Source organism: Neopsephotus bourkii, unplaced genomic scaffold, assembly GCF_033783945.1.
Source record: "Neopsephotus bourkii isolate Nb327-2 ecotype Australia unplaced genomic scaffold, CSIRO-AGI_Nbou_v1 NB_1036, whole genome shotgun sequence".
In the NCBI taxonomy this organism is placed as follows: domain Eukaryota; kingdom Metazoa; phylum Chordata; class Aves; order Psittaciformes; family Psittacidae; genus Neopsephotus; species Neopsephotus bourkii.
In genome coordinates this window covers 508,637-534,527 of record NW_026901525.1, presented here as the reverse complement: position 1 = coordinate 534,527, position 25,891 = coordinate 508,637, and the positions used below count along the sequence as shown (strand labels likewise).

General features: G+C 58.7%; 2 protein-coding genes across 2 annotated transcripts; one reads left to right on the top strand and one right to left on the bottom strand.

Annotated features, from left to right (window-relative positions):
- Nucleotides 1–75: 75 nt before the first annotated feature.
- Nucleotides 76–5,860, bottom strand: LOC133216270 (cAMP-dependent protein kinase inhibitor beta-like). The gene is made up of 4 exons (XM_061360869.1): nt 5,784–5,860; nt 1,467–1,622; nt 1,172–1,323; nt 76–488 (listed from the first exon to the last, which is right to left on the bottom strand). Exons 3-4 carry the CDS (start codon nt 1,314–1,316, stop codon nt 406–408), a joined length of 228 nt encoding a protein of 75 aa, XP_061216853.1. The 5' UTR covers nt 1,317–1,323; nt 1,467–1,622; nt 5,784–5,860; the 3' UTR covers nt 76–405.
- A 13,346-nt stretch (nt 5,861–19,206) lies between these two features.
- On the top strand, nt 19,207–25,643 carry SERINC2 (serine incorporator 2). The gene is made up of 10 exons (XM_061360618.1): nt 19,207–19,332; nt 22,575–22,736; nt 23,231–23,418; nt 23,516–23,595; nt 23,697–23,834; nt 23,945–24,114; nt 24,206–24,296; nt 24,415–24,550; nt 24,694–24,900; nt 25,331–25,643. Exons 1-10 carry the CDS (start codon nt 19,294–19,296, stop codon nt 25,467–25,469), a joined length of 1,350 nt encoding a protein of 449 aa, XP_061216602.1. The 5' UTR covers nt 19,207–19,293; the 3' UTR covers nt 25,470–25,643.
- Nucleotides 25,644–25,891: the final 248 nt, after the last annotated feature.

The window sequence follows — 25,891 nt, the reverse complement described above, 5'->3', positions numbered from 1 at the left end:
GATGTTGAGGTTATGCCCCCCCCCCCCTTGGCAAAGCCCCCCCATCACGCAGGAAGAAAGGCGAGGAGACGGAGGTGGTACCCAAAACATCACAGTGAACACCACACTCAGCTAGGAACACCACAGGCTGCTCCTGCGGCCAGCAGGAGCCCCCCCGGAGAGCCCCCCTGTGCTCGGCTCTGCCCAGCATCCCAGGACAAACACATTCCTCCCTCGAGTCCTCGCCCCGGGTGGGAATCATCCCGGCAGGTCCCCGTGCGATGCTCGCCCCATGGCGGGGGGATGATGCCCGATGGCAGCACCGAGGAGAACCCAGCGGACTCCGGCCGTGCCAGGGAAGCCGGGCTGATGCTCCACAGCCTCCTCCCTCCTCCGCTGGTCAGCAATGCCCCCCCTGGAGCGGGGTTAGGACGTGTCCTTCAGCTCGGGGCTGGGGGGCTGCGGAGGGGGCACCTCCGCCGAGGGTGACTGCATCTCCTGAGCGCTGCCTGCGGGAGAGAGCAGGGATGAGAGCGGAGCATGGCCCATGCAGTGTGTGTGTGTGTGGGTGTGTGCTGGGGGCACCCCAGAGCGTGAGCAGCAGCACAGGGAGGGGATCCTGCCCCTCTGCTGCGCTCTGGGGAGACCCCACCTGAGTCCTGCATCCAGTTCTGGGGTCTCCAGCATAAGGAGGACATGGAGCTGATGGAGCAAGGTCAGGGGAGGCCACGAGGATGATCCCGTATGGAGCCAGGCTGAGAACACTGGGGCTGTTCAGCCTGGAGAAGAGAAGCTGCGTGGAGAGCTCAGAGCAGCTTCCAGTGCTGAAGGGGGCCTATAGGGATGCTGGGGAGGGGCTCTTCATTAGGGACAAGGGGTGATGGGTTCAGACTGAAACAGGGGAGACTGAGCTGAGCTCTTAGGCAGAAGCTCTTCCCTGTGAGGGTGCTGAGGCGCTGGCACAGGGTGCCCAGAGAAGCTGTGGCTGCCCCATCCCTGGCAGTGCTCAAGGCCAGGTTGGACAAAGGGGCTTGGAGCAAGCTGCTCCAGTGGAAGGGGTCCTTGCCCATGGCAGGGGTTGGAGCTGGAGGAGCTTTAAGGTCCCTTCCACCCAACCCAGGCTGGGGTTCTGTGATGATCAGCCCCAGTTCCTGCCCTCCCCGCACCATCCTCCATGGTCCCCATCACCCACCTGCACTCAGGGACATCTCTGCCAGCTTGAGGGGCAGGTCAGCGGGGCTGACACCGGCCGGAGAGCCCAGGATGTCGGGTAGGGCATTGCGCCTGCCCGTCCTCCCGGAGGATGCGAAGTCCAGCACGGGTTCCACCTCGGTCATGTTAACCCTGTGGAGACACGTCCCTGCCCATCAGCCCCTGGGAGCACCGAGGATGAGCTTTAAGGTCCCTCCCAACCCAAACCATTCCATGATCATGGAGAAACAGGGTCCTACCCCCCCCATCCCCATCCCCATCCCCAGCATCCTTACCGGGCACCCTCCAGCCTGGCCTGGTGCTGTGCCTCCCCCGTGCCCAGGGTCCTGCTCTGCTCCCTGGCTTGATGCTTCCTCCTCCCAGGGTCTCACAGGCAGTGAGGGGACCCCCAGTAGATGGGGACCACCCGGCTGGGTCCTTCAGGCTCCAACCTGGGGGGAGAGAGAGGAGGGGTTGGTGATGGGGCAGTGCAGGAGGGAGCCGCATCCCTGTGAGTGGTACCCAGAGCTCCCAGCACCCTCCTCCCTGCAGGGCTGCAGCAAACCGGGCTGTGATGGGCAGGGACCCCTTGTTGGAGAGATGGATGGAGAACAGGGATGGGCACAGGGAGGTGGGATGTGAGGGTGGCACAGGGTGCCCAGAGAAGCTGTGGCTGCCCCATCCCTGGCAGTGCTCAAGGCCAGGTTGGACACAGGGGCTTGGAGCAAGCTGCTCCAGTGGAAAGGGTCCCTGCCCGTGGCAGGGGTTGGAGCTGGGGGAGCTTTAAGGTCCCTTCAACCCAAACCAGGCTGGGATTCCATGATTCTATGGCAGCAAGGCAGGCTGAGAGGGCACTGTAGCGTGTGCTTCTGCATGCATGGCATCCCCTGGCACACATGTGCATGTGTGTGCACCCCGTGTCAGTGCCAGGGCTCCCATTCAGTGCCAGGGCTGTGTCAGCCCCTGGTCACAGAGGTTCCCATCACACATCCAGGTTCATGTCCTCCATGTGGCACCAGTTGTGGCCGCCCTGGCCCTGGGCACCAGGACACGGGCGGGACACACGTAGCACCCATGTGGGTGCTGGAGCAGCCGCTGAGTCCCACTGTCATCCATTGGGAACAGGGGCTGGGCTGACATCCAGTGTGTGTGACGGTGCACACACACACACACACACACACACACACACACACACACATATGTGTACACTCAACATGACCTCAACATAAAAAGGACACGGATCTGTTGGAACAAGTCCAGAGGAGGCCACGAGGATGCTCAGGGGCTGGAGCAGCTCCTGTATTTAGAGAGGCTGAGAAAGTTGGGGCTGTTCAGCCTGGAGAAGAGAAGCTGTGTGGAAACCTCATAGCAGCTTCCAGTATCTGAAGGGGGCCTATAGGGATGCTGGGGATGGACTCTTCATTAGGGACTGTAGTGATAGGACAAGGGGTGATGGGTTAAAACTGAAACAGGGGAAGTTTAGATTGGATCTAAGGAGGAAATTCTTTCCTGTTAGGGTGGTGAGGCACTGGAATGGGTTGCCCAGGGAGGTTGTGAATGCTCCATCCCTGGCAGTGTTCAAGGCCAGGTTGGACGAGGCCTTGGGTGAGATGGTTTAGAGCGAGGTGTCCCTGCCCATGGCAGGGGGTTGGAACTGGATGATATTAAGGTCCTTTCCAACCTGAACTATTCTATGATTCTATAGTCATGTATGCACACATTCAACTACACCTATGCACACCCATGCATGTATACACACATGGATGTTTGCATGCACACACACATCCAGCAGGGCAGGAGCCGGATCAAAGCCGCTTCCCAACAGCTCCCTCCGGCTCAGGAGCTGCAGAACCAGCAATAAGGAGTCTTCCAGGCCAGGCTGTGTCCATCCTGCAGCTCCAGGGACACGGGGTCGGGGGTTCCATCCTGTCCATTCCCCAAACCGCCATGCAGAGAGATCAGGAAAGGTGCTGGGACCCTGCAGTGGTTGTCATGGGTGGGGATGGTGAGCACTGCTGGGTGCAGCATCACTGTCACAAGGAGCCCATCGCGCTGTCCCCATCCCTGTGTTCCCATGGGAGCCTGTCCTGTGCCAAGTGGTCCCAAACCCAGCCCAGCCTGGGCAGGGATTTCCCCTCTAAGCAGGGACTGTTTCTGTGGGGTTTAATATGGTCTCATCTTAAAATAGCCCCTGGAGTCACATGGAAGGTCCTCGGGGCCACTGGCTCCTGCTTTAATGCCCCTAATGGGATATAGGAGGTTGGGGCAGAAATAAACCTTAATCCTTCCTGGAGATGGGCTGTGGTGGAAGATCTTGGGAAGAGGTGGAGGGGGGACATGGCACAGGGATGCATCGTACCCCTTCGGTCAATTCCCTTGGGAACTGAGCCAGCCCCACTGCCCCAAACCTTGGGCATCTTTGAGCACCACAACATCCTCCCAGCACCAGAGCATCCATCAGGTGCTGCTGAGCCCTGATGCTCTCGTGCCGCAGAGGTGAGAGCCATGGACAAGCTCTCAGCAGCTTGGCTTGGGCTGGGGCTGCTCAGCAGCACCGTTTGGCTCCAGCAATGATCAAGCACAAGAGGGGAAGGTGATGGACACCAGGCACATGAACCAGGCCTGCTCCGGGGTGTTTAGGGCCAGGGAGATGGGACAGCAATGGCCAGGAGGTTTTCCTAAGGATTCATTTCCCCATAGGATTTGCTCCTTCAGCTTCTAAGTGGTTGATGTGTCCTTGGCTCATCTGAAGCGTGGGTTTGGGCCGTTTCATGTCCTCAGCTTGCTTATAAGGGAGGGTTCTTCACGCTCCTTTAGTTCAATGTGGTTCCATGGGGTCTGTGCTGAGCCTCTCCAGCCCCAGGCTGGGAAATGCTGCAGCCCAGCCCGAGACATCCGTGTTATTAAGGGATGATGAACGGGATGAAACATGGGAAGGATTTACCGAGGCGTAGCTGAATTAAATGAGGCTGCAAGCCGGGAAGGAAAGAGCTGCCCTGGATCAGAAGGGGATGAGAGCATCATCCAGTGATGAGTCCACATGGGAGGCAAATCCAACGGGGCTGATTTAAGCAGAGAGCGACAGGCACCAGGCAGAGCAAACAGCCCCTGGGGCTGGGAAGAGCAGATGGCAATGATTAAACACAGGATAAAGTCTGGAGAGCTGAGGGATCCCCCATGGAGGGAGCAGGTTGGGACCTGGTGGGTTCATCCCCAGGGATGTGGCTGCAGGCATAGGAGATGCTGAGCAGCATTCACTGCCATGTGGCAATGGGCTTTGTCAGCTGTCAGCAGCCCATAAACAGCACCCAGGATCTAGGTGAGAGGGAAGGATGGGAATAAATATTGTCCCAAACTCATCGTCTCCAGGGCATGGATGGAAAAGGCCTCGGGAATGTTGGCTGGTGCTGGAATATTGATGCAGAAGGACACAGAGGCCAGGTTTTGCTTCAAGCCCACCAGTGAGGTGGTCTCAATCCAAGTGCCTGGAGATGATCCCTGCTGTCGATGGATGCAGCCCATGGAGGATGCTCACACCCCATTGCCTGCCCTTGGCAGCAAAACCTCTCTCACCACGGACTGCACTTTTGTCCCTAAACCTCCAGCTTTCCAAGGGGAAGAGCTCGGATCCTGCCTGATCCCTTTCCAGGGATGGTGGCACAGTGTGGAGCAAACCTGTGCCTGAGTGCTCGGAGCATCATTGAGGTCCCCCACCAGCCTCACCTGCTTCCCCTCCGCAGCTCCTGCTGATACTTGGGTTGCCTCATCCATCCTGGGGTGCACTGAAGGGTCTCTTCCTGCCCTCCATCATCCCGACATCCCCCTCATCATCCTCACATCCCTCTTCACCCCTTCCCCTGCTCCATTCCTGGTCCCCATCACTGCTTTGCAAGTGGGCGAGACCAGGTCTAAGCTCAATGACCAGGTCTAAGCTCAATGACCAGGTCTAAGCTGTCCCATTCCTGCTCATACCCCAATCCTGAATTATTCCAGCCAAACCTCTCCTGGTGTTACAAGGATGCTTTTAAAGATCTTCTTTCCCTTGGGTCCTCCATTTCCTTTTGGATGCCTTAGAAATGACTGGTTTTGTAAGGATCTTTTCTCCAGCTGTAGGACTTAAAGTCTCTTTTTCACCCTAAAACCTGGGGTGTGTCCGAGCTAAAGCCAGCCTAGATGGGGCTGGTTGGATGGAGCTTGGAGCAAGCTGCTCTAGTGGAAGGTGTCCCTGCCCATGGCAGGGGTTGGACCTGGATGAGCTTTCAGTTCCCTTCCAACCCAAAGCATTCCATGATTTTGGACCAAGCAGAAACACTTCCCTGTCTCTGCAGTGGGGCTCATCCACACCTCTTGGGTATTGGTACCTAAATTCCCAATCGAGGCAAAGAGTGAGAATGAAGGAGTCCAAAACGCAATGCTGATAGCCTTCATTCCCCATAATCCCTGGATGCCAACAGGGAGATGAGCCCCAGAGGTGGCTTTTGCTGCTGACATCCATAGGATGGAGTCGCTGGGAGGATGGTTCTTGCTCCATCAATCCCTGTCTCGTCGTGCACAGGGATGACGGCAGAGTTCAGCTCTGCTTAATACCCTCCCCAAAGCAAATAAAATCCAACCTGAGCCTCTCCAGACAGGATTCCAGGCTGCTTGCAGGAGCTGTCACTCTGCTTTATAACACTGCAAACACAAATCAGAGCAAGGCCTGCTCGAGGCTAAGAGTGAAAGCAGCTCAGGCGCTCGCTGCCATCCCAACCCAAAGCTTCCCCCAGCATCTGCAGTCAAACCCAGCTCTGCCAACACGAATGTGATGCTCACCACCATGTCCCATATCATGGCTTGGCTCCCCCAAAGGGCAGTGACCACAGGGAAGAGCCCTTTTTGATCCTGCAGACTTGGATTGGGCCAGGAAACAGCGCTCCATAGGACTCAGCAGTTTAATCCCAACTCAGCCCTGCTGAGCACAGCATCTCCTGCAAGTCCCTGCATGGATAAGATAGAGGCATCTTTTCCTGTGGGAGCAGCATCCTGGGAACATGCCGAAAGCACTGGGGAAACCTGAATGTGTGGTGCCCTCTGGACCACCCTGGCTTCATCCTTGGACAAGCCTGAGTTGCTCTCATTAAAGAGGAAAGCAGTAAAAGCTCAGCAGAGCTGGTAGTGCAGCATCACTGCTGGGCCTTGCTGGGCATTTATCCTGCACCCAAAGGCTCCTCATCTCCATCCCTCTGGAACCTGGAGCTCTCAGCCCAGTGCACATCCCTGCTTCCCATCCTGCCCCATCTACCCTCAGATCCCAATTCTCCTCTGGGAAACTGGGAGAGGAAAATGTTCCTTCTCTTTGTGCTAACAAGAAGCACCTCTGGCTTTTACCGACCTAAAGATGGGAGCTGCAAGATCCCTGTGCAGAGGTGTGGGTGGAGATGAAGGAAGGGATCCCATCACATCCAGTGGAGGGATGGAAGGAGAGATCCTACCTGATCCCAGGGAAGGAACCCACCGCATCCCAGGGAGGGATGGAGACATCCCAGGGAGGGATGCAGGGAGTGATCCCAGCAAGTCCCAGGGAAGGATGGAGAAAGGGATTGCGCCACATCCCAGGAAGTGATGGAGGCTGCTCCAGCCATTCCCAGGCCAGCCTGTGCTCCTGCCCATCGCTGTTCATCACCTTCAATTGGTGTGGTGGGACAAGAGTCTCCCCTGGTGGGGGGGAGGTTCAGGTGCCCATTGGGGACCACACAAGGGTGCTGGGTGTGAGGCCTGAGCCCATCTCCTCCATCTTCCTCATGCTCTCAGGCCCATCCTTTGCTTTTGGGTCCTTATGGAGTCCAAGGGGAAGATGGAACAGCCCCATTCACAGGACGGTGATGGAAATCCACGTGCAGCCCAATGGAGAGGACCTGGCACCACAGGTAAAGCAGTGCTGGCTCTCATAACCAAGGGAGATAAGCAGGAGCTTCCCCTGCCACACAGCTCCATTGCAGAGCAGGTGATCTAATGGGAGGTGATTGCAGTGATTGAGCCCTGGCTCAATCACTAAACTAAACCCTAACCCTAACCCACTAAACCCTAACCCTAACACCATAACCCTGAGTTAGCTGCCCCCCAGCAGCACAAACTGTGGTTTGGCACAATGAACGTGGCACCCCCATCTCAGCCGCTTCCATTCTCCATCACATCCATTCTCCCTCCTCCCCACATGGCTTTTCATCAGCTGCTCCAGCCTCAGCATCCTGCTTGGGAGCCAATGGACCCGATCCGAGGCACTGGGGACGGGGACAGCCCGGATGCTCCTGGGTGTGGAGCATGTGGGTGGCAGCGGGATTTGTGCCAGGGGAAACCCAAGGAGATGTGAGGATGCGGTGACACAGGCTCCGGGATGCAGGGGCTGGGACATTGGGGGCCTGATGGGTACCAATGTGTTCATTCTGAGTTGTGCTAGGTGACACAAGCCACCAGACATCTCTGATGTGCAGTTGGATGGCCCCAGGCTCACCATGCATTGCAGGAGCCTCTTGTCCCATCACAAGGTCCCTCTACTCCATCACTTTACTCCTTTACTCCATCACTTTACTCCTGGTCAGCACCAGGAGAGCTGCATGGTCCCACTGGTATGGTGGGGAAGGCAGCTTCCCTAAGGAAGCAGCATGGAATGCAGAGGATGCTCCCACATGCATGCTCCCCCAGATCCTGAATTTTGGGGGCAAAGCCATCTGAGGCTTCCCAGGCCACGGTGCAGCTTGTGCTCCCCCCCAGGGCCTCTCTCCTTCCCACTGCAGCTCATCCAAGCAGGGATGTGGAAACCTCCCCAGTGTCCTGCTCCCCAAGCAGCATCCTCTCCTGAGGATGGGTCTCCCTCGTGGTGAGGCATCACATGGAGGTGATCCAGATGCTTCCCCCCATCCCTGCATGGATGCCAGGAGCATCACTGGGATTCCCTGATGAGGTGGCTGTCACCTCATCACCCAGTGACACCCACCTGGCCTCTGGGGAGCTGCTGGGGAAGGGACTGAAAGCCAAGGAGGGAGCAAATCCATGCAGGCATCCTGGGATCAGAGGCAGGGGTTGGAATCCCCAGCCTGGATGGAGCAGAGCTGGATCCATCACCCCTTGGCTGAGCCAGGCACTAGAACCTCCTGCCCAAGGAGCCAAGATCAGAGCAGGGCTGTGGGCACCCTCCCCATCCTTCATGGTGCCATGTACCCATAAGGATCTGGAGCACCCTGAGGGAGCACAGGGCCAGGTCGGGATCTGGTACCCAAGCTCCACTGGCTGGAACAGCAGCTGAACCCCAAGGCAGCAACCAGAGCCTCCCACCGAGCATCCCCCTGCTCCCGGCCACCTTCTCCACCTCCTCCGAGCATCCCAGTCCTGGAACCAGCACTGGGAGTCCCCCAGCTTAAAGGAGTGAGGAGATCCTGGATTCTGCCACCACCTTCCCCTTCCAAACCTCCTGCTTCAGGGGGGTAGATGCTGCTGAGACCATAAAGGGTGGAGGTGGTGGTCAGGCTCTCACCCCCATTGCACCTCCAGCCTCTTCTGCCTGGCCATGATGAGTGGGGATAAGCTGGGAGGACCCAGGAGCTCTGGTGTCCCTTGGTGGACAGCCCCAAGGTCACAGGCTGTGGGTGCTCGAGGTGAGCACAGGGCATCCTGCCTCTGCCACCTCCTTGGTGTCCCTGCCACCCAGCCAGGGGACAGGAGCCAGCGCCGGGGACCAGAGGGACCCGATCCAAGCATCTGCAGGGGCAACCTGCCAAAAGGATGCCCTGAAGGCAGCGGGGAGGGGGTGTCCCTGGGGAAGCCCTTTCATCCCGAGAGGATGCTGCGGGAGGAGCCTGTCCCCTGCACAGAGCAGAGCTCAGCCCGTGCTGGGTCTCACTGCTGGGACCCCCCCAGCGCCCCAGGCCTGAAATGAGCTGGGAAGCTCAAATCTGAGAAGGAGCTGGGGGTTCAGGGTGATGGAGATGAGGATGGGACAGGCTGGAAGGTGGTGGGGGCAATGGTGACCCTAGGACCTGCCAGGGAGGAGGGAGAAGGGGCTGAGGGCCCAGGATGGGACAGAGATGCCACCATGGGGGCTGATCTGAAATACCCAGCGCAGATGGATGAGCCTTGCTCAGTGCCCCATCGCTGCTCACCCTGGTCCTCCCCAGAGCCACCTACCCCCAGTGGGATGGTCACAGACCCCCCCAAGCCCTTGAGTACCCCCTCAGCACCAAGCCTGATGTAAAGTTTCCTTCCTCTAAGCCCCATCTGTGCCCTAAAGCCACCACCACCTCCTGAGCCTCCTCCTGCCTTTGCTCTTGATGTGCTGCCATGGAGGTGCCCAGGGTGGGCACCCAGTCCCCATGGTGAGCACCCGATCCTCAGCACCCGTCATCACAGGGCATCCACCACCGTGGCCCAGGTCCTTGGTGTAACCACATCACCAGCACCCCCCACCCATCAGAGCTCACCTGGGCTCTGCTGGAGCCGGTGCCTACGTCGCCAGTACCGGTGCTGCTGGCGGTGCTGCTGCTGCTCCCGATGATGCTGATGTTGACGCCGATGCCGCCGCCGGTGCCGCTGCCGCTGCCGGTGCCGCTCGGTGACCGCAGGAGGGATGCTCTGCGCTCCGGCTCGCAGGCGGCGCTGGGGGCACCGGGGCCGAGCCGCCGCCGCCGCCGCCGCTCCCGGCCCACGCTCAGTGCGGGGGGGACCCACCCGCCGCCCCCCCCCACAGCCGCCGCCGCCGCCGTGCCCCGCCCGCCGGTGCCGCCCCGCCGTGTCCTCCCGTGTCCCTCCCGCGCTGTGCCCCCCCCCATCACGGTGCCATCACCCCCCCCCCCCAAGAGCATCCATCCCGGGCTGGGGGCTGGGAGCGCGGCGATGGCAGCAGCTCCGCTGGGGGGTGAAGCGCTGAACCCCCTGCTCCTGATGGAGCCCCATGGGGGGGGTGATGGGGGTTCTACTTGGGGCAGCTTGGTCCACAACCCCCTCCCCCCCCCCGGTGCATTTATTCCAGACCCAGGGTGGGAATTTTAGGAATAATAATTAAAGATAATAAGGAGATGGAGCCCGGAGGGGTGTGTGTGGGGGGGGTGATGCTGAGAAAGCCTAGGAAAGCCTGGATCCCTCTGGAAAATCCACCTGAGTGTGCCCCAGCCCATGTTTTGCCCAACACAAGGATATGGGCAGCACCCAGTGTGTGTAATGAGGGGTGCCCCCCCCGCCCTGCACCCCTGAGCTGGATGGGAGCAATGAGGAAGGGAGAGCAGCCTGAGCATGAACTGAGATGAGCCCAAATGTGCACCCATCCCCTCGCCTGCCATTGCCTGTGTGTGGAACTGGGGCTGGGGAGAGCCTTCAAACGTCCCCTCTTGGCTCTCAGGGTGGATGTGCAGGGCCAGGTTGGACACAGGGGCTTGGAGCAAGGTGCTCCAGTGGAAGGGGTCCCTGCCCGTGGCTGGGGTTGGGACTGGATGAGCTTTAAGGTCCCTTCCAACCCAACCCACTCCGTGATTCCATGATCTGCGGTCAACCTCCTCTCCCTGCCGATGGCCAGGGGGGATGCTGAGCACTCACAGCAAGGTGCCCATCCTGTCCCTTCCCTGGGGGGCTCAGCACCACTCCTGGTCCCTGGGGAGGGGCAGTGCTTGATGACCCATGAAGGGCAACGCTCTCCTGACCTCCATCCCTGTGGAGGGATGAGGCTCACGGCACCAGCCAGGATCGGGTCCCCCCTGTACCCCAAGAGCTCGGTGGGGCTGGAGCCAGCAGCCAGTGGGGGGGGGGGGGAACGCATTCATCCTGCTGCTGGTGACGGGCGCTGGCAGCTCCCGCAGGGACCAAGCCTTCACCAGATGCTATTTTTAGCTCCTCACGCTCCGTTTTCTCCTTGACTGTCTCCCCTCTCCGGAGCAGTCTCGGGCCGAGCATCAGGGATGTTTGTCCTGCCTGGTACCCGATGGGATGTAGACAGTGCCGGTCATGGCGGGGGGGCTGCAGCCCTCTGATCCGGGACGTGTGTGTGGGAGCAAGGAGGGGGATGTTGGAGGGAGAGGAGGGAAGCACAGGGTGGTTGGGGAGGGATGGTCATGATGGAGCAGCCTGCACTGGGTCCCCCTTTCTCCACCCTCCGGATGAGCCAAGGGATGCTCTGCCCTGGGACATCTCTGGTGCAGCCCCTGCATCCACCTTGGAATGCTTCCCTCTGGGAACGGCTGGGCTAGAGGGGCTGGATAAACCAAAGCACACAAGAGGTGCGTGCATCTCCATGTGCATCCCTGGTACTCAATAACCTCCCCAAACCTGCCTGCACCCAGGACATGGGGAGCATCGGGGCCCAAACTCCAGCTTGGCTACAAGCCCCAGCAATGCAAAAGAAGTGGGAAGGGAAGGATTATTCCATCTGCTCCTCTGCTCCCTCAGGCTTTGCAGATGTTGGGAGCCTCTTGCCAGAATGCTCCTGGCAGGGACCTCAAATACCCCTGTCCCCAGCATCAGGAGAGCCCCTGCTTTGTCCATCATGGAGGTGAAGTCAGTGAGGATGGGCTCAGACCACTCTCTGCCCTCCATCTGCTTTAAATCCTATTTTGTCCTATAAAGCGGTCCAGAGCAGGGAGGAAATGGGCTGGGAGAGCCTGTTCTGCTCCCACTGCTGCGTTATCCCACTGGTCATCAAACCCCACTGACCCTCAAGCTGCTGATGGGGATGGATGCAGCATCCCCCTGCCCCAGGCTGCAGCAGGGGAGGATCAAGCTCTCCTGCTCACTGCTGTGGGCTCTGATCTCAGCTCAAAGTCACCTCTGAGGAGAGCAGCGCTTTGCTGTTCCTCTTTTAGATGTATCTTCCTAATTCCCAGCCCCTTTAAGACCCTGGTTTCTGGCTGGGTACGGAGGTGACGTGGAGGAAAGGCTATTCCTGAGCTGAGCTTGGCCCTGGGCTGTGTCAGTCCCTCCATTAAGGTGCTATTTCGGGACATGGGTCACAGGGTTTGGGGACCTGCAGGTTGTTTGCTGGCTTGGGACAGGAACTTTCCATGAGGATGGGCAGGACACAGGCTCTGGGGCTGTGAACCAGCCCCATAGTGATGCAGGTGGCTCCTATAGGATGCCGCAGAAAAGATGCTCAGCTCCTGAGAATAACCATCCTCCCTGTGAGATCCTGGAGGCCAAAGGCAGGGAGAGCATCTGGAGGATTTTAAACTAGAAGGAATATGCCAGCAAACACCTCCCAGGGATGCCATTTGTCACAGGCAGGGTGGAGATGGAAGTCTGGCCATCACTATGCTGCCTCGGCAGGAGATGTAAGGTTACAGCACATAGCAGTGCCCTTCCCGAGCATCCTCATGTATCCCGGTACTCAGCCATCTGGATGTGAGCTGGCTGCACCGTCCTTCACAGGGACATGGATTATGCAGCACCATCTCCCCCGTGGGCATGACATGATGGAGGTGGTGGAGACCTTCCCCACGCTGTGCCCATGCATCCTTTCCATGACAGGGCACAGCACACGAGCTGCTTCTCCTATTCCTGTAGGTCAAAGCAGCTTGAATACATGCAAAGAGTTGCACAGGTCTTTGCAACTCGTCTCCAACTTGGCCATTCCCAGCAGAATGGGAAAATCCACCCAAAATAACAACATCTTCCCATTATTTCATTGCAGCAGAAGCTCTTTTCTGACCCAGACCATGATGGGTCTCATAGTCACAGTCTGGCCTCATCCAGTTCATCACCGGAGCTGCGGTTCCACCAACAGCATCCCCATCCAATGTGCCTCTCCTGGGGCCCAGACATGGAACGATTCACATCACCTGCCCCAGTGGACAAGCAAATTGTTTCTGGGACAAAATAGCCACAGTTTTAGAAGCCACTTTACTCTGTACTGACTCCTATACTGGCTTCAATCTGATGTTTGTGGGAAGCAGCTTGCTTTACATAGACAGGAGGGGAGCCCAGGCAAGGTCAGGGATGTGCAGAAGAGCTCAGAGTAAACCAGAAGGGTTTGGAAAGAGCTGAGATGTGGTGGGATTTGCCCAGGGTTTGCTGTAGGAGGCCTGGTCGGGATGGTGAGGTGAGCTTTGGAAGAAAGGTGTCTTGGGAGTAACTGAGCATAAAGAAAGCATCCCCTAAAAGATGTCTTCATAGGGGGGAGAAAAGCAGCTCAAATCTATTGTTCATGCTCCAGTAACTCCCAGATGCCTGGATAGGGATACAGGGAGCCTCACAAACACCTCCTCCACCCTGCCATAGCTCCCTGCCCATGAAGGGGGATGCCTGCCCCAAAAGCCCTATGATTTAACCAACCCCTCCAGATTGCAGGCCCCATCCTCCCTCCGCAGACCCTCCCTGTGCAGCTCAACACCAGGCTGCTGCGAAGCAGCCAAACCAGCCCCAAATCACTGCGGGCAGAGCATCAATGGGGTGGCTATGGAGTAGCCATCCCCCAGTGCCCCCTTGCAGGGGGCGGATGCAGCCCTGCCTCCAGCTCCAGCTCCAGTAGGGATTTGTACAAAGCTCCCGGCGCCTGGAATGGGCTTTTTTTATCCCTGGCTGCTCTTAGGCTGACATTCTTCGCTGTGCCACTGGCTCCGGCGCTGCTCGCTAACCCCTTTTACAGGCAGCTAAATATAGCCCAGGCAGCTAAGCAAAATCTGCTGCTCGGCAGGGCCACGTGGGGCTCGGCAGCACTGCTGCAGTATGGCCAGGCTGGGGGGTCTGCCAGCATCAGGGTGGGGATGGACAATAAGGTCCTTGCTGGTTGCATCTTCTCCCCCTGCAGTGTCTCATCTGCATCCAGGTGAGCATCACCGCTGCTTGGATGCTGCCAAGGCATCCCAGCGCTTCCCTCCGCCTCTCAGCCTGGGGTTTCCTGTGGTTCTTCCACCCGAGCTTGGGTATTTAATGCTGGGGGAACATCTGGAGTTCATCAGCATCCCTGATCCTATAGAACCACCATGTAAAGCCCCAGGGTGCTGCTGTGCTTAACAAAGAACAGCCGCTTGGCTCCGGGCGTCCCCATGGGTGTTGTGTGAAGCACTCAGCGCAGGGAGCAAACCCCAAACCAGATGAGGCAGCGTGTGGGGTCACCCACACCCCAATAGGGTCTGGCAAGGGGGGGACACGGCTCCCATGGGTGCAGCTTGGTCTCTGCCTCGCCTGTCAAAGGCAGACATTTCCTCCGGAGCCATGAACTCATTAGGGAGACACTGATTTAATTGTCTGCACACTGCGCTTGTGGGTTTTTTCCTTTGGGTTTCAAGAGCAACGAATCCTGGAGGGATCTAATTGGATCCCTATGGCTCATTAGCCATTTCTCTGGGAGGAAGGATTGTTAAGGCTGAAGGAAGGCTGGAAAACCGCCTGTGCTACACCCAGCTTTCCATGGGCATCCCTAATGTACAATCCCCCAGCCAGGCCGTGGCACTAGGAGTGCCCTGTCAACCAGAGGACATGGGAGATGCATGGGGTGGGTTCAGAGAGGCTCGTGCTGGAGTTTGGAGGAAGGATGGAGCCTTTCAGAGGGCAAATCGAGGGGCTCAAATCCAGAGCTGGGATGAGGATGGAGGCAGAAGCACCCAGCAGTGTGGGGATGCAGGCTGGGAGTGGAAGGACCATGTCCTCCTGCGCCATGGACCAAGGGCACCTTCAGAGCAAGGTCTCACCCTGCGGCTGCCTCCTCCAGCCTCCCTTCACTTGGATCCTGGTACTTTGGGAAGGAATTCAGCTCACAGTGGAGTCAACCCCTGATGTTTTCCAGCCCATGAGGGACGCAGTGGTTGTGACAGTGCAGAAAGCTCAGCAGGACACAGCCATCCATCACCAGCCAGGCATCTGGCCACTGCCGTGAGATAGACAAACAGCATCTGCCCAAGCTCAGCAGGGAGATGCTGAAGGTTTTCCAGCCCAAGGTAAATCCAGCTTCAAGGATAGAGGAGGAGGCTGGCCTCTCAGCCCTTCACTCTTCTGGCTGGGAGAAGACCCCAACCTGCCGGATGACAAGTGATGATTCTGGTGATGGCTCACTACAAACCCCACCACTGCGTCAGCTCCACATCACCCCACTGGCCTTTAAGATATCTCAATCTGGCAAAAGGTCCTTGAAGAGGATCCCAAGTGCTCAAGCACAGAAGGCCCTGCAGGTGCCTGAATGCTCCTCCTGGAAATCAGGATCACAGAATGGTTTGGGTTGGGAGGGACCTTAAAGCTCCTCCAGCTCCAACCCCTGCATGAGCAGGGACCCCTTCCACTGCAGCAGCTTGCTCCAAGCCCCTGTGTCCAACCTGGCCTTGAAGACTTCTCCTTCATTTCCATTGGATTTGAATCCTGACCTTTAACATCCCCTCTGCCTGTAATCAAAGGCCAAGCAATCCCCCACTGCCGGTGCTCTGTGTGTGTTCATTACAGAAGAGCTTACTGGAAAACTAATTCCCTCACTCAGAGGCATCCTTGGACAAGGGGGGAGGCAGATGCTTCGATCTCAGGACTTTCTGCATTTGTCCTTCCTGTCCCAGTTGGCTTTGTCCCCATTCCCCTTCTCATCTGTGGGCTGGAAACCCCAAGAGAGGCAGCACAGTGAGAACAAGCACTGCTGGCTGTAAACAGGGGGAGCCTTCATTCCCGGCCTCCTCACACCTCCCATGATGAGCAGCACCCTGACATCTCGGAGCAGCTCCCCAAAGCGCCCATAGCACAGCACTGGGATGTGCTTGATGGCAGCTGGTGACCAAGGGAAGGGGTTTGGGTACCCAGGAGCAGGGTCCAGCCCCCAGGGCACTGGAGATAGGACAAGCCCATGGACCAGGGGTTTGCCCAGCCCCACAAAGGCACCTTACACCATACCTGTGTTTGCGCTAGGTGATGCTCCGGAGGATGCTTGGTGGGTTTAGCTGCTTTTCCAAACACAGGCTCGATTATTGTTATTAATTACTGTAATGTGGGTTTAGCCATGAGCAGCATCGCTGGGGCTCAGCAGGAACCCTTCTGCCTGCACCCACGGCTAAGCTGCTGTTGTCCCAGATACAGTCACGAGACCATTTGTTGTCCCCCCCAAGGCCCTGGGTGGGAGGACAGCCCTGGCAAGCTGTGCTGGGCCCTGTCACCACAGTCTGGTGCCACCCCCAGCCCTCATATCACCTGCCAGCAGGCAGACAATGGTACCCTCACCTCTAATGTACCAGGCACTGGGTGCAGGGGGGGAGAAGATGACCCTTTGTGCCTAGAGGGTGCTGAGTGATGCGAAGAAGGAGCGGAGGGGGATGCAGAGCAGAAAAAAGGTGATTTTTTTAGGGGTACGTGGGCAAGGATGCTCCCAGCCCTGCTGAGCAATGGGACACGGGTTGGGGGCTTCTGTTGCAAGGAAGAGCTGGAGACAGGCATGTGCCCCTGGGCTCTGGCATCATCCCCCATCTCCCATACCTCATCGTGCAGGGTGATGTAAAACCAGTGTCCTGCGGGACTGTCACAGCTCTGTCACTGTGAACCTGGTGCTTGCACTGGGGGTCCTGGGCTGCCCACAAGCCCCCTGCTGAGAAGGGGATAGCGAGGGGCTGATGCTGAGGGTGATGGAGGCCTTTCCCTCCTGCAGCAGGGATGGAGCCCAGGCACCATCCCCAGTCTCATTCCAGCACTGCCATCTGGCGACATCAGCAAAGGGGACACTGGGGGGAAGATCGATCCCTCCAGGGACTGTGGGTGTCTGCTCCTGGCATGACAGGGGGCTCCTGGAACCACAGAACCCCAGCCTGGGTTGGGTGGAAGGGACCTCAAAGCTCCTCCAGCTCCAACCCCTGCCATGGCAGGGACCCCTTCCACTGGAGCAGCTTGCTCCAAGCCCCTGTGTCCAACCTGGCCTTGAGCACTGCCAGGGATGGGGCAGCCACAGCTTCTCTGGGCACCCTGTGCCAGCGCCTCAGCACCCTCACAGGGAAGAGCTTCTGCCTAAGAGCTCAGCTCAGTCTCCCCTCGGGCAGGTTCAAGCCATTCCCTCTTGTTCCATCCCTACATCCCTTGTCCCAAGCCCCTCTCCAGGTTTCCTGCAGCCCCTTTAGGCACTGGAGCTGCTCTAAGCTCCCTGGAGCCATCTCTTCACGTCCCCACAAGCACAGCAGGACCGAAGGGACAAACACCCTTGTGGCCACTCTGCCTTCCAGTGAGGACAGGGGCTTAGGGACCCTCCTGCCGCGGGTGTCCCAGGGCTCCCATATCCAGCCGGGAAGGGGCAGGAGCTGCCAGATCCCGTGCCCCATCGTGTCCCCATGGGCGCTGCCAGACCCGTGCCCGCACGCAGCCAGTCCGGGCAGGTCCCCAGCGCACACCCCTGCTGGGAGCAGCAACCGGAGCTGGGCTGGGATCACAGAGCAGCGCCAGGCTCTGACCTCTCCTCTACTGGGAGCTCAATGCGTGCCAGCTGATGAGGGGCCAAGCCACGGGGCTTCAGTGCTGCAGTGAGCAGTGTGGCACCCTGCTCTTCCTCAAGGACACAGGGGGCAGGTTGGCTTCCCCCATGCCCATACCCCCCAGTCCTGCTGTGCACTCATGTCCTCTCCCTGCTGTCTAAATGTAGGGTCTGGAAGCAGGCTAGCACATCCCATCCCAGCCCTGCATGATGCATGCCAGCTCTCACCGCTCCACATGGATGTGCCAGAAAGAGCTGGGAAACACACTGCTGGCCCAGCCCCAGCTCCCACCCTTGGCCGTGCGTGGAAGGATGCCCCTTGGACCCCCTCGCTTGGGTTCTGTCCCCACAGAGGGAGTTGTGGGTCTGCTGGAGATGGAGGGGGTGTTGCCAGAGCCAGCAAGAAGGGCTGCTATAGGTGATGACAGGAAGGAGAGGGAAAATACAGGGGATGCACCCATGAGTGCTGAGGGAGGTGGCACATGCTGCTGTGAGGCCAGCCTCTGAATGATCATCACAGGGGATCATCATGGGGACTGGGAGAAGAGCCCCAAGGCTGGAGGAAAGCAAACATCACTTTCATCTTCAAGAAGAGCAAGGCAGGACTTTGGGAACCTTTTTCCCTTTTGGGAAGGACTTTCACCCTGACCCTGGGAAGGTGGCGGAGCAGCTGATCCTGGAAACCATTAAGGATGAGAAGTCAGCATGGGGGCCACACTGGATAGACTTGTGCAATGAAAGGGCTGCAGAACAGGGGGTATTGCCTGCCTGGTCTTCAGGAAGGCCTTTGGCACCGACTGCCCTAGGATCCTCACAAAGGTGTTGATGCAGATGGATCAAGGTGAGGTGGGTTGAACACTGCATGGCCAGGCATGGGTGGTGGGTGAGCAGAGGCACCAAGTCTAGGTGGAGGCTGGTACCTCAGGGGTCTGTACTGGGTCTGGTCCTGTTTAACCCCTTCATTAATGATCTGGATGATGGGGCAGCATCAGCTCCGCAATGAGACTGAACTGGGAAGGGTGGCTGGTGGAGCAGAGGCTTGTGCTGCCATCCAGAGGGACCTGGATGGTCAGGCTGGAGGAATGGGATAGCAGGATCACAAGGTTCAACAAGGAGAAAGGCAAAGTCCGGCCCCTGGAAGAGCAATCCCAGCACCAGCACATGGAAAGCAGCTCTGCAGAAAAGGACCTGGGGGCTCGTGGTGGATGGAAGATTGGACATGAGCGGGCAATGTGTGCTTGAGCCCAGAACCCCCCTGTGAGCTGGGCTGTACCCAGAGCGTGAGCAGCAGCTCAGGGAGGGGATCCTGCCCCTCTGCTGCGCTGTGTTGGGTCTAAGGCAGGAGCTCTTCCCTGTGAGGGTGCTGAGGCGCTGGCACAGGGTGCCCAGAGAAGCTGTGGCTGCCCCATCCCTGGCAGTGCTCAAGGCCAGGTTGGACACAGGGGCTTGGAGCAAGCTGCTCCAGTGGAAGGGGTCCCTGCCATGGCAGGGGTTGGAGCTGGAGGAGCTTTAAGGTCCCTTCAACCCAAACCATTGCAGGATTCTTTGACCCCCCCATCCCCGACCCGCACTCACGCTCCCCTCGGCAGTGCACGGGGAAGGAGGCTCCGGGGCTGCCGCTTGTTGAGTGTGGGGGGGGGTGTCCATGGGTGCCAGGACCCGCCCCGGGGGAGGCGCAGCGGGAGCGACGGGCCCCGGGCGGAGCCAGCGGCGGAGCGAGGGACCGGAGCGGGGTCCGGGGCCGCACCATGGGGGCCTGCCTGGGGGTCTGCTCCCTGCTCAGCTGCGTGAGTGCCGCGGGACCGAGAGGGAACCGGGGGGGGACCGGGAGGGAACCGGGAGGAGGCGCAGAGGGAGCGGGGCTGCGCCGGCTCCGAGCGCCGCAGCGGCGGGGGCGGCCCCGGGCTGGGTAATGGCTGTGGCTGCGGGTTGAGGGGGAGGCCCGGGTCTGGGGGTGCCCCCGGGGATGGGCCCCGGTACAGCCAAAGGGATGGAGGAGACGCAAGGGATGACAAGGGGAGCCCGGATGATGCCCCCGCTGCAGCTGCGGGATGCAGGGGGTACCCGGGGATGCAGGGACCCCTATGGGGATGCGCCCCTGTGTATACGGGGGATACAGGGGAGCCGTGACGGGTTGCAGCCCTGTGAACACGGGAACACCCAAGGGATGCAGATCTGTGGACACGGAGGATACAGGGGACATGCGGGGAGATGCACCCCCTGTACATCCCCGGGAGGGATGGAGCCCTGTGAACACGGGGCATGCAGGGACACCTGTGTACAGGGGAGTATACAAATGAGCCCCGGAGAAGGCATCCTGCTGCACCCAGGAGAGCCCAAGGGAGACCCAGAGGGTTCCCCCCAGATAACTCTGGGGCTCCTGAGTGTCGTGGTTGAGGGGAGTGTGGAGTCTGAAAGTGCCTGGAGTGGTGGAACCCGGTGCACTTGGGGGTATGGGGAGCTTGAGGAGTGATGCCCTGCTGCACTGGGGGCACTCAGGGGGTCCTGGCCCCCCTTCCCTAATACACTGAGGAGGCTGCACCCATGCGATGCTGAGGGGCTGGGTCCTGCCGGGGGATGCAGTAAGAGCAGGAGCTCGGAGATGGGGGGCTCTGCGTGGGTGCCATGGCCCAGGGCAGGGTGCACGTCTCAGGGTGCTGCGCCCAGTGACGCAGGCAGCTCCGTGGCCGGTGTTGCCTTTCCTGTTGTTGCCTCACCTGCGGGCACAGGGCCAGGGCTGCGGAACCAACCCCGGAGCCTGGAAACCTGGGAACGGGGCCGGTTGTGAAACTTGACCTCAAAGCTGCGGACGTTTCACCAACAGGGGCCTTTGAAACACCCGATGGGACACGGGGGGGGATGCTCTGCAGGACCTGTCTGTGACACATGACCGATAGTTTTCCTTATGGGAAGGTACTGGAAAAGCTGGGAGTTTCTCTGGAGCAGGACTGGGGAGGTTTCTGGCCTAATTCTGGACATTTGTCCCCCAAAAAAGCTATTCTGGTTCAGGCCATAGCATCACGGAGTGGTTTGGGATGGAGGGGACCTTAGAGCTCATCCAGTTCCAACCCTCTGCCATGGGCAGGGCCTTGCAATATAGGGCAGGGCCTTGCAATATAGGGCAGGGCTTGCTATGTAGGGCAGGGCCTTGCTATGTAGGTTTAATTCTCCTGTTCCTTCAAGGGGAGCTGGTTCATTCATGGGATGCTTCAGCTCAATTCTGAACTGAAAAACCACAAATAACCAAAGTAACCAAACCAAAACCAAACCCCCCCAAATCTGTGTGGTTTTTAACAGAGAGAATCTGAGCTAAGTCCTGGTCGAGCCTGCATCATTTGGGTTAAACAGCATGGGATTGCTCAGCCACCTCTTCAGACCTTTCCCTACAAGCTCTTCCTCAGTGAAACTTGGCAGCAAACACCAACTATTTCCCTTTCTCTGCCTCCAATGATTTGCCAGACCCTGCCCACCACTTCCATGAGTGGAATAGTCGCCTTAGGTGCCTTCCTTATGGGATGGGATGGGTGTTACGGTGTTGGTCCCATAACACCTCCTTATGGGATGAGGTTGGTGATGCCAGTAGAAGGCTGCCCATGGCAACGGCAGTCCTGGGGGCTCATGCAGCCCTCCAGCATGGTTTGGGCACCTCATGGGGACCATCAGCCTCATTGTACCAGCACAAAGCCACCAGCCTGTGCCTGACCCCGTGGGCTCAGCACTGATTAACCTGCTGGTCATTAATTGAACTGGAGATAAGAACTGGTTACTCTGCATTGCTTTGGCTTGATTCAGGCTCTGCAGCCCTGGGTTTGCCAGGGTGAAGGCAGCTTGCAGGAGAGGTGGTGTTGGGGTGTTGGTGTTGGGGTGTTGGTGTTGGGTTCATGCTGTTGTGTTTCCCTGGCTGGGTGGACAGTGCTTGTCCATCTCCATCCATGCTCCCCCAGCCTGCAGGCAGAGGAGGGAGCACAGCAGCTCTTAGGTGCGAGTTGTGCTGAAGGTGAGCTGGTTTCCATGAGGAAGCTGATGGTGGAACTGGAGTGATCAGCCTTTCGTCTGCAGTGCCTGGAACCTGAAGGTTCCTCATTACCACTTTTGGTGCTAGGATGCCTTTGGAAGTCTTCAAAGGAGGTGGATGAAAGCATGGCCAGTGCTGCCTTAACAGGGCAGGATTTCCCTTGCTCTTAACCCATTGCTTTTGAAAGAGAAAAGCTGAAATCAAGATGTGCCCAGGCAGCGTGTGGCAAAGGCTTCCTTTGCAGAGCAGCTGAGAGCAGGGATGGATATCCAAGGATGTAACCAGGAGCTAGGAAAAAGCTTGACCACACAGCGTGGTGGCTCAGTGACCAGAGGGACCTGCATCAGGCTCGGAGGTGGGACCTTGGAGCAGCTCCAGTGCCTAAAGGGGCTGCAGGAAACCTGGAGAGGGGCTTGGGACAAGGGCCTGTAGGGACAGGCCAAGGGGAATGGCTTGAACCTGCCCGAGGGGAGACTGAGCTGAGCTCTTAGGCAGAAGCTCTTCCCTGTGAGGGTGCTGAGGCGCTGGCACAGGGTGCCCAGAGAAGCTGTGGCTGCCCCATCCCTGGCAGTGCTCAAGGCCAGGTTGGACACAGGGGCTTGGAGCAAGCTGCTCCAGTGGAAGGGGTCCCTGCCCGTGGCAGGGGTTGGAGCTGGAGGAGCTTTAAGGTCCCTTCAACCCAAACCATCCCATGGTTCTATGACTCTATGAAATAGGTGGGTGAATATCCAAGCTGGGGAGCAGAAAAGAAGACCAAAGATGTCTCCAGGACTCCTGGTGTCATTTCCCAAGCTGGGTGGGCATTGGAGTGAACCTGTTCCTGCAGCATTGCTGCTTGTCAGCAACCTTTTGGTGGGATTTGGGACCGTTTCCATGGGGCCCTGCAGGCTGCAGTGCTGGTGAGGAGCTCTAAGCAATGGTGTGGATCCCTGGGCAGATCTCCATATGGTCCAACCTGGGCACATGCTTTGGGGGTGGTCTCAACCCTTCTGACGCAGGATGCTCTTGTTGCAGGTGTCCTGTCTCTGTGGCTCTGCACCATGTCTGCTCTGCGGCTGCTGCCCCTCGGCCAAGAACTCCACCATCTCCCGCCTCATCTTCACCTTCTTCCTCTTCCTCGGCACCCTCGTATCCATCATTATGATAATCCCTGGTGTGGAGAAGGAGCTGCACAAGGTGAATAACCCCTGGATGCTGCTGGGCTTGGCCACCATGGGGAAGAAGCCGAGCTCGTGGTGGGTACATGAGGCTGAATCAGAAAGTGAAGTTTTGGGGCGTGATGTTGCTTCTGTTCCCTTTTTTATGAGCATCTCCCTGGGAGAGGTGTTACTGGCCCTGATTTTCCACGCAGGGGAAGATGCAGTGGGATAATTTCATGCATTTCCACGTTTTCCCATGCAAGTTTCCTACCTCCCATTTTTGGGGTTCAACTGGCCAAGTGACTTGCAAGGCATAGAATCATGGAATGGTTATGGGAAATGCTGGTTTCATCCCAGCTTTCCTGGGATGACTGATGGCTTTAGCTGTGTCACTCCACTGCTGTCCCCAAGCAGGCCAACTGCATGCTTTATGAGTGGCATCGGAGCAGTCATGGGCATCACTGATGGCACCGGGGATCGTGGTGGGTGCAGGATGCTGGGGTGATGCTCACCCTCCCGTTACCATTGCAGCTCCCCGGCTTCTGTGAAGGCAGTGGGTCAGTGCTGGGGGTCCAGACCCACGTTGACTGCAGCAGCTTCCTGGGCCTCAAGGCTGTGTACCGCATGGGCTTCGCCATGGCCGCCTTCTTCTTCCTCTTTGCCATCCTCATGGTGTGTGTGCGCAGCAGCAAGGACCCGCGGGCCGCTGTGCAGAACGGGTGAGCCCTTGTCCCTAGGGGGGGGAATAGATCAGACCCCCCCTTCCCTGGGAGCTGGGTTCCAGCTCCACATTGTGCCTCCTCTCTCCTTCCACAGCTTCTGGTTCTTCAAGTTCCTGCTGCTGGTGGGGATCACAGTGGGGGCCTTCTACATCCCTGATGGTGCCTTCACCTCGGGTGAGGAGCTGCCCCTGCTCTCCCGGCATCGCTGGGCTCAGCATCCCCACTGCTGTGTGCCCCCTTTCCCTGCTCTTAACTGGGGTTTCTCCTCTCTCAAGTGTGGTTTTACTTCGGTGTGGTCGGCTCCTTCCTCTTCATCCTCATCCAGCTCCTCCTCCTCATCGACTTCGCCCACTCCTGGAGCCAGCTGTGGCTGCGCAATGCAGGCGAGAGCAACGCCAAGGGCTGGTATGCAGGTCGGTATGGGGGGCACCATGCAGGGCTTAGGGATGGGGAAGCTCCTCCTGGAGCTGGTGGGGATGGGGGGCTCTGCTCCAGCCCCTTTCCTGTCTGGTTCCTCCCCCAGCCCTCTGCACCGTCACTTGCATCTTCTACGCCGCCTCCATCGCAGCCGTAGTGCTGCTCTACATCTACTACACCAAGCCCGAGGGCTGCACGGAGGGCAAGGTCCTCATCAGCATCAACCTCATCCTCTGCCTCATCGTCTCTGCTGTGTCCATACTGCCCAAGATCCAGGTTAGCTGATGGGGAGGGCACCTTGGAGGCTGGTGGCCATGTCACTGTGGGGTACAGGACCAGCTCTGAGCATCCATGGTTGTGTTTGCAGGAGGCTCAGCCGCACTCGGGGCTGCTCCAGGCATCCCTCATCACCCTTTACACCATGTACATCACCTGGGCTGCCTTGGCCAATGTACCAAGTAAGCAGGATGGTTTGGGAGGGGGATACATGGGGCACCCACTGTGGTGGCTGCTTTGCCCTCCTGGGTCTCTGTATGCTGGGGAAAGGTGCTGAACCCCCTGTATGTCCTCCCCTAGGCCAGGCCTGTAACCCCACACTGCTGGTAAGGAACAGCACCAGCTCAGCGACAGCCACCCAGCCACTGACAACCTGGTGGGATGCCCCGAGCATCGTGGGGCTCATAATCTTCATCCTCTGCACCCTCTTCATCAGGTGAGGACTTGGCTGCGTGGCCCTGAGGACTGCATCGCCCCTCTGCCTGCCCGGAACAGGGGGACACAGGGAGGCTCTTAGGCAATAGGTGATGCTGGAGCAGGGGTCACAGCTCAGCATCCATGAACCTCCTGTCCCTGCAGCATCCGCTCCTCTGACCACCCCGAGGTGAACAAGCTGATGCTGACAGAGGAGAGCACGGCCGGGACGGGCGGTGAGGCTGCGGAGCATGGGGAGCATCGTGCCTATGACAATGAGCAGGATGGGGTGTCCTACAACTACACCTTCTTCCACCTCTGCCTCGTCCTCGCTGCCCTCTACATCATGATGACCCTCACCAACTGGTACAGGTGGGCAGAGCAACCTCTTCTCTCAGTGTCCTCCCTGCTCCTGCACTGGGCAGAGCTGGTTGTTGAGGTCCATCTGCGTGAGAACCCCCTTTGTGTGCACTGTTATCAGTGCTTACGCTTAGTGCTGCCTATGGCAGGTTGTGCCTGTGCTCACCGGCTCCCAGCTGCAGCCTGGGATCCCTTGGGATGATGGGGGGGGAGCCAGGACCCAGCCCTGGGGGTGCTGTGGCTGCACTGGTGGGGTCACATCCCTTGGACAGGCTGTGGGGAGCATCAAGATGCGGCTTCTCCGCTCCCCCCTCTGTGTTCTTTGTGCTGCACCCATGGCTTGGTGCTCGCAGCATCCTTCCCTCCGCTGTGCTCGGGATGCGCAGGGAGATGCCGCCCGCTGCAGCATGGTGATGGGGGCTGCTGCTCTTTGGGCTTTCAGGCCGGATGAGAGCTTGCGGGTGCTGTCGAGCCCCTGGACCGCCGTGTGGGTGAAGATCAGCTCCAGCTGGGCCGGGCTCCTGCTCTACCTCTGGACCTTGGTGGCTCCGCTGGTACTGCCGGACCGGGACTTCAGCTGAGGGCATCCTGCTGCTGGGTTGGAGCCATCGTGTCCTTGTCCCTCGAGGCTGGGGACAGCCCCAGCCATGCTGGGTTGTGCCTTCTTGGAGGTCTTTTGGTTTCATTGGAAAGGGATGAGGTGCCAAGCACTGAAAATCAGCAAGGGCTGAGGAAGACTTGAGGATGGTTTTGAAGCTCTTCTCATCTCTTTCCATGCTTGTTTAGTGCCTTTAGGGGTGCTCCATCCCCTCCTCTTCTAGCGGACACCCTGCCTTGCCTTGGGAGGGTTTGGTGTCACCAGCTCACTTGGAGCTTCAGGACCATGGTGCCTTTTGGAGGGGGTCTGGGGAGCTGCCATGTGCCAGGCTCCAGGACCTGGTGTTCCCTCCCCAGAGAGCCTCAGGGGTTTGTGGCCCCAACAGCCACGGTGATGGCCCCAGCT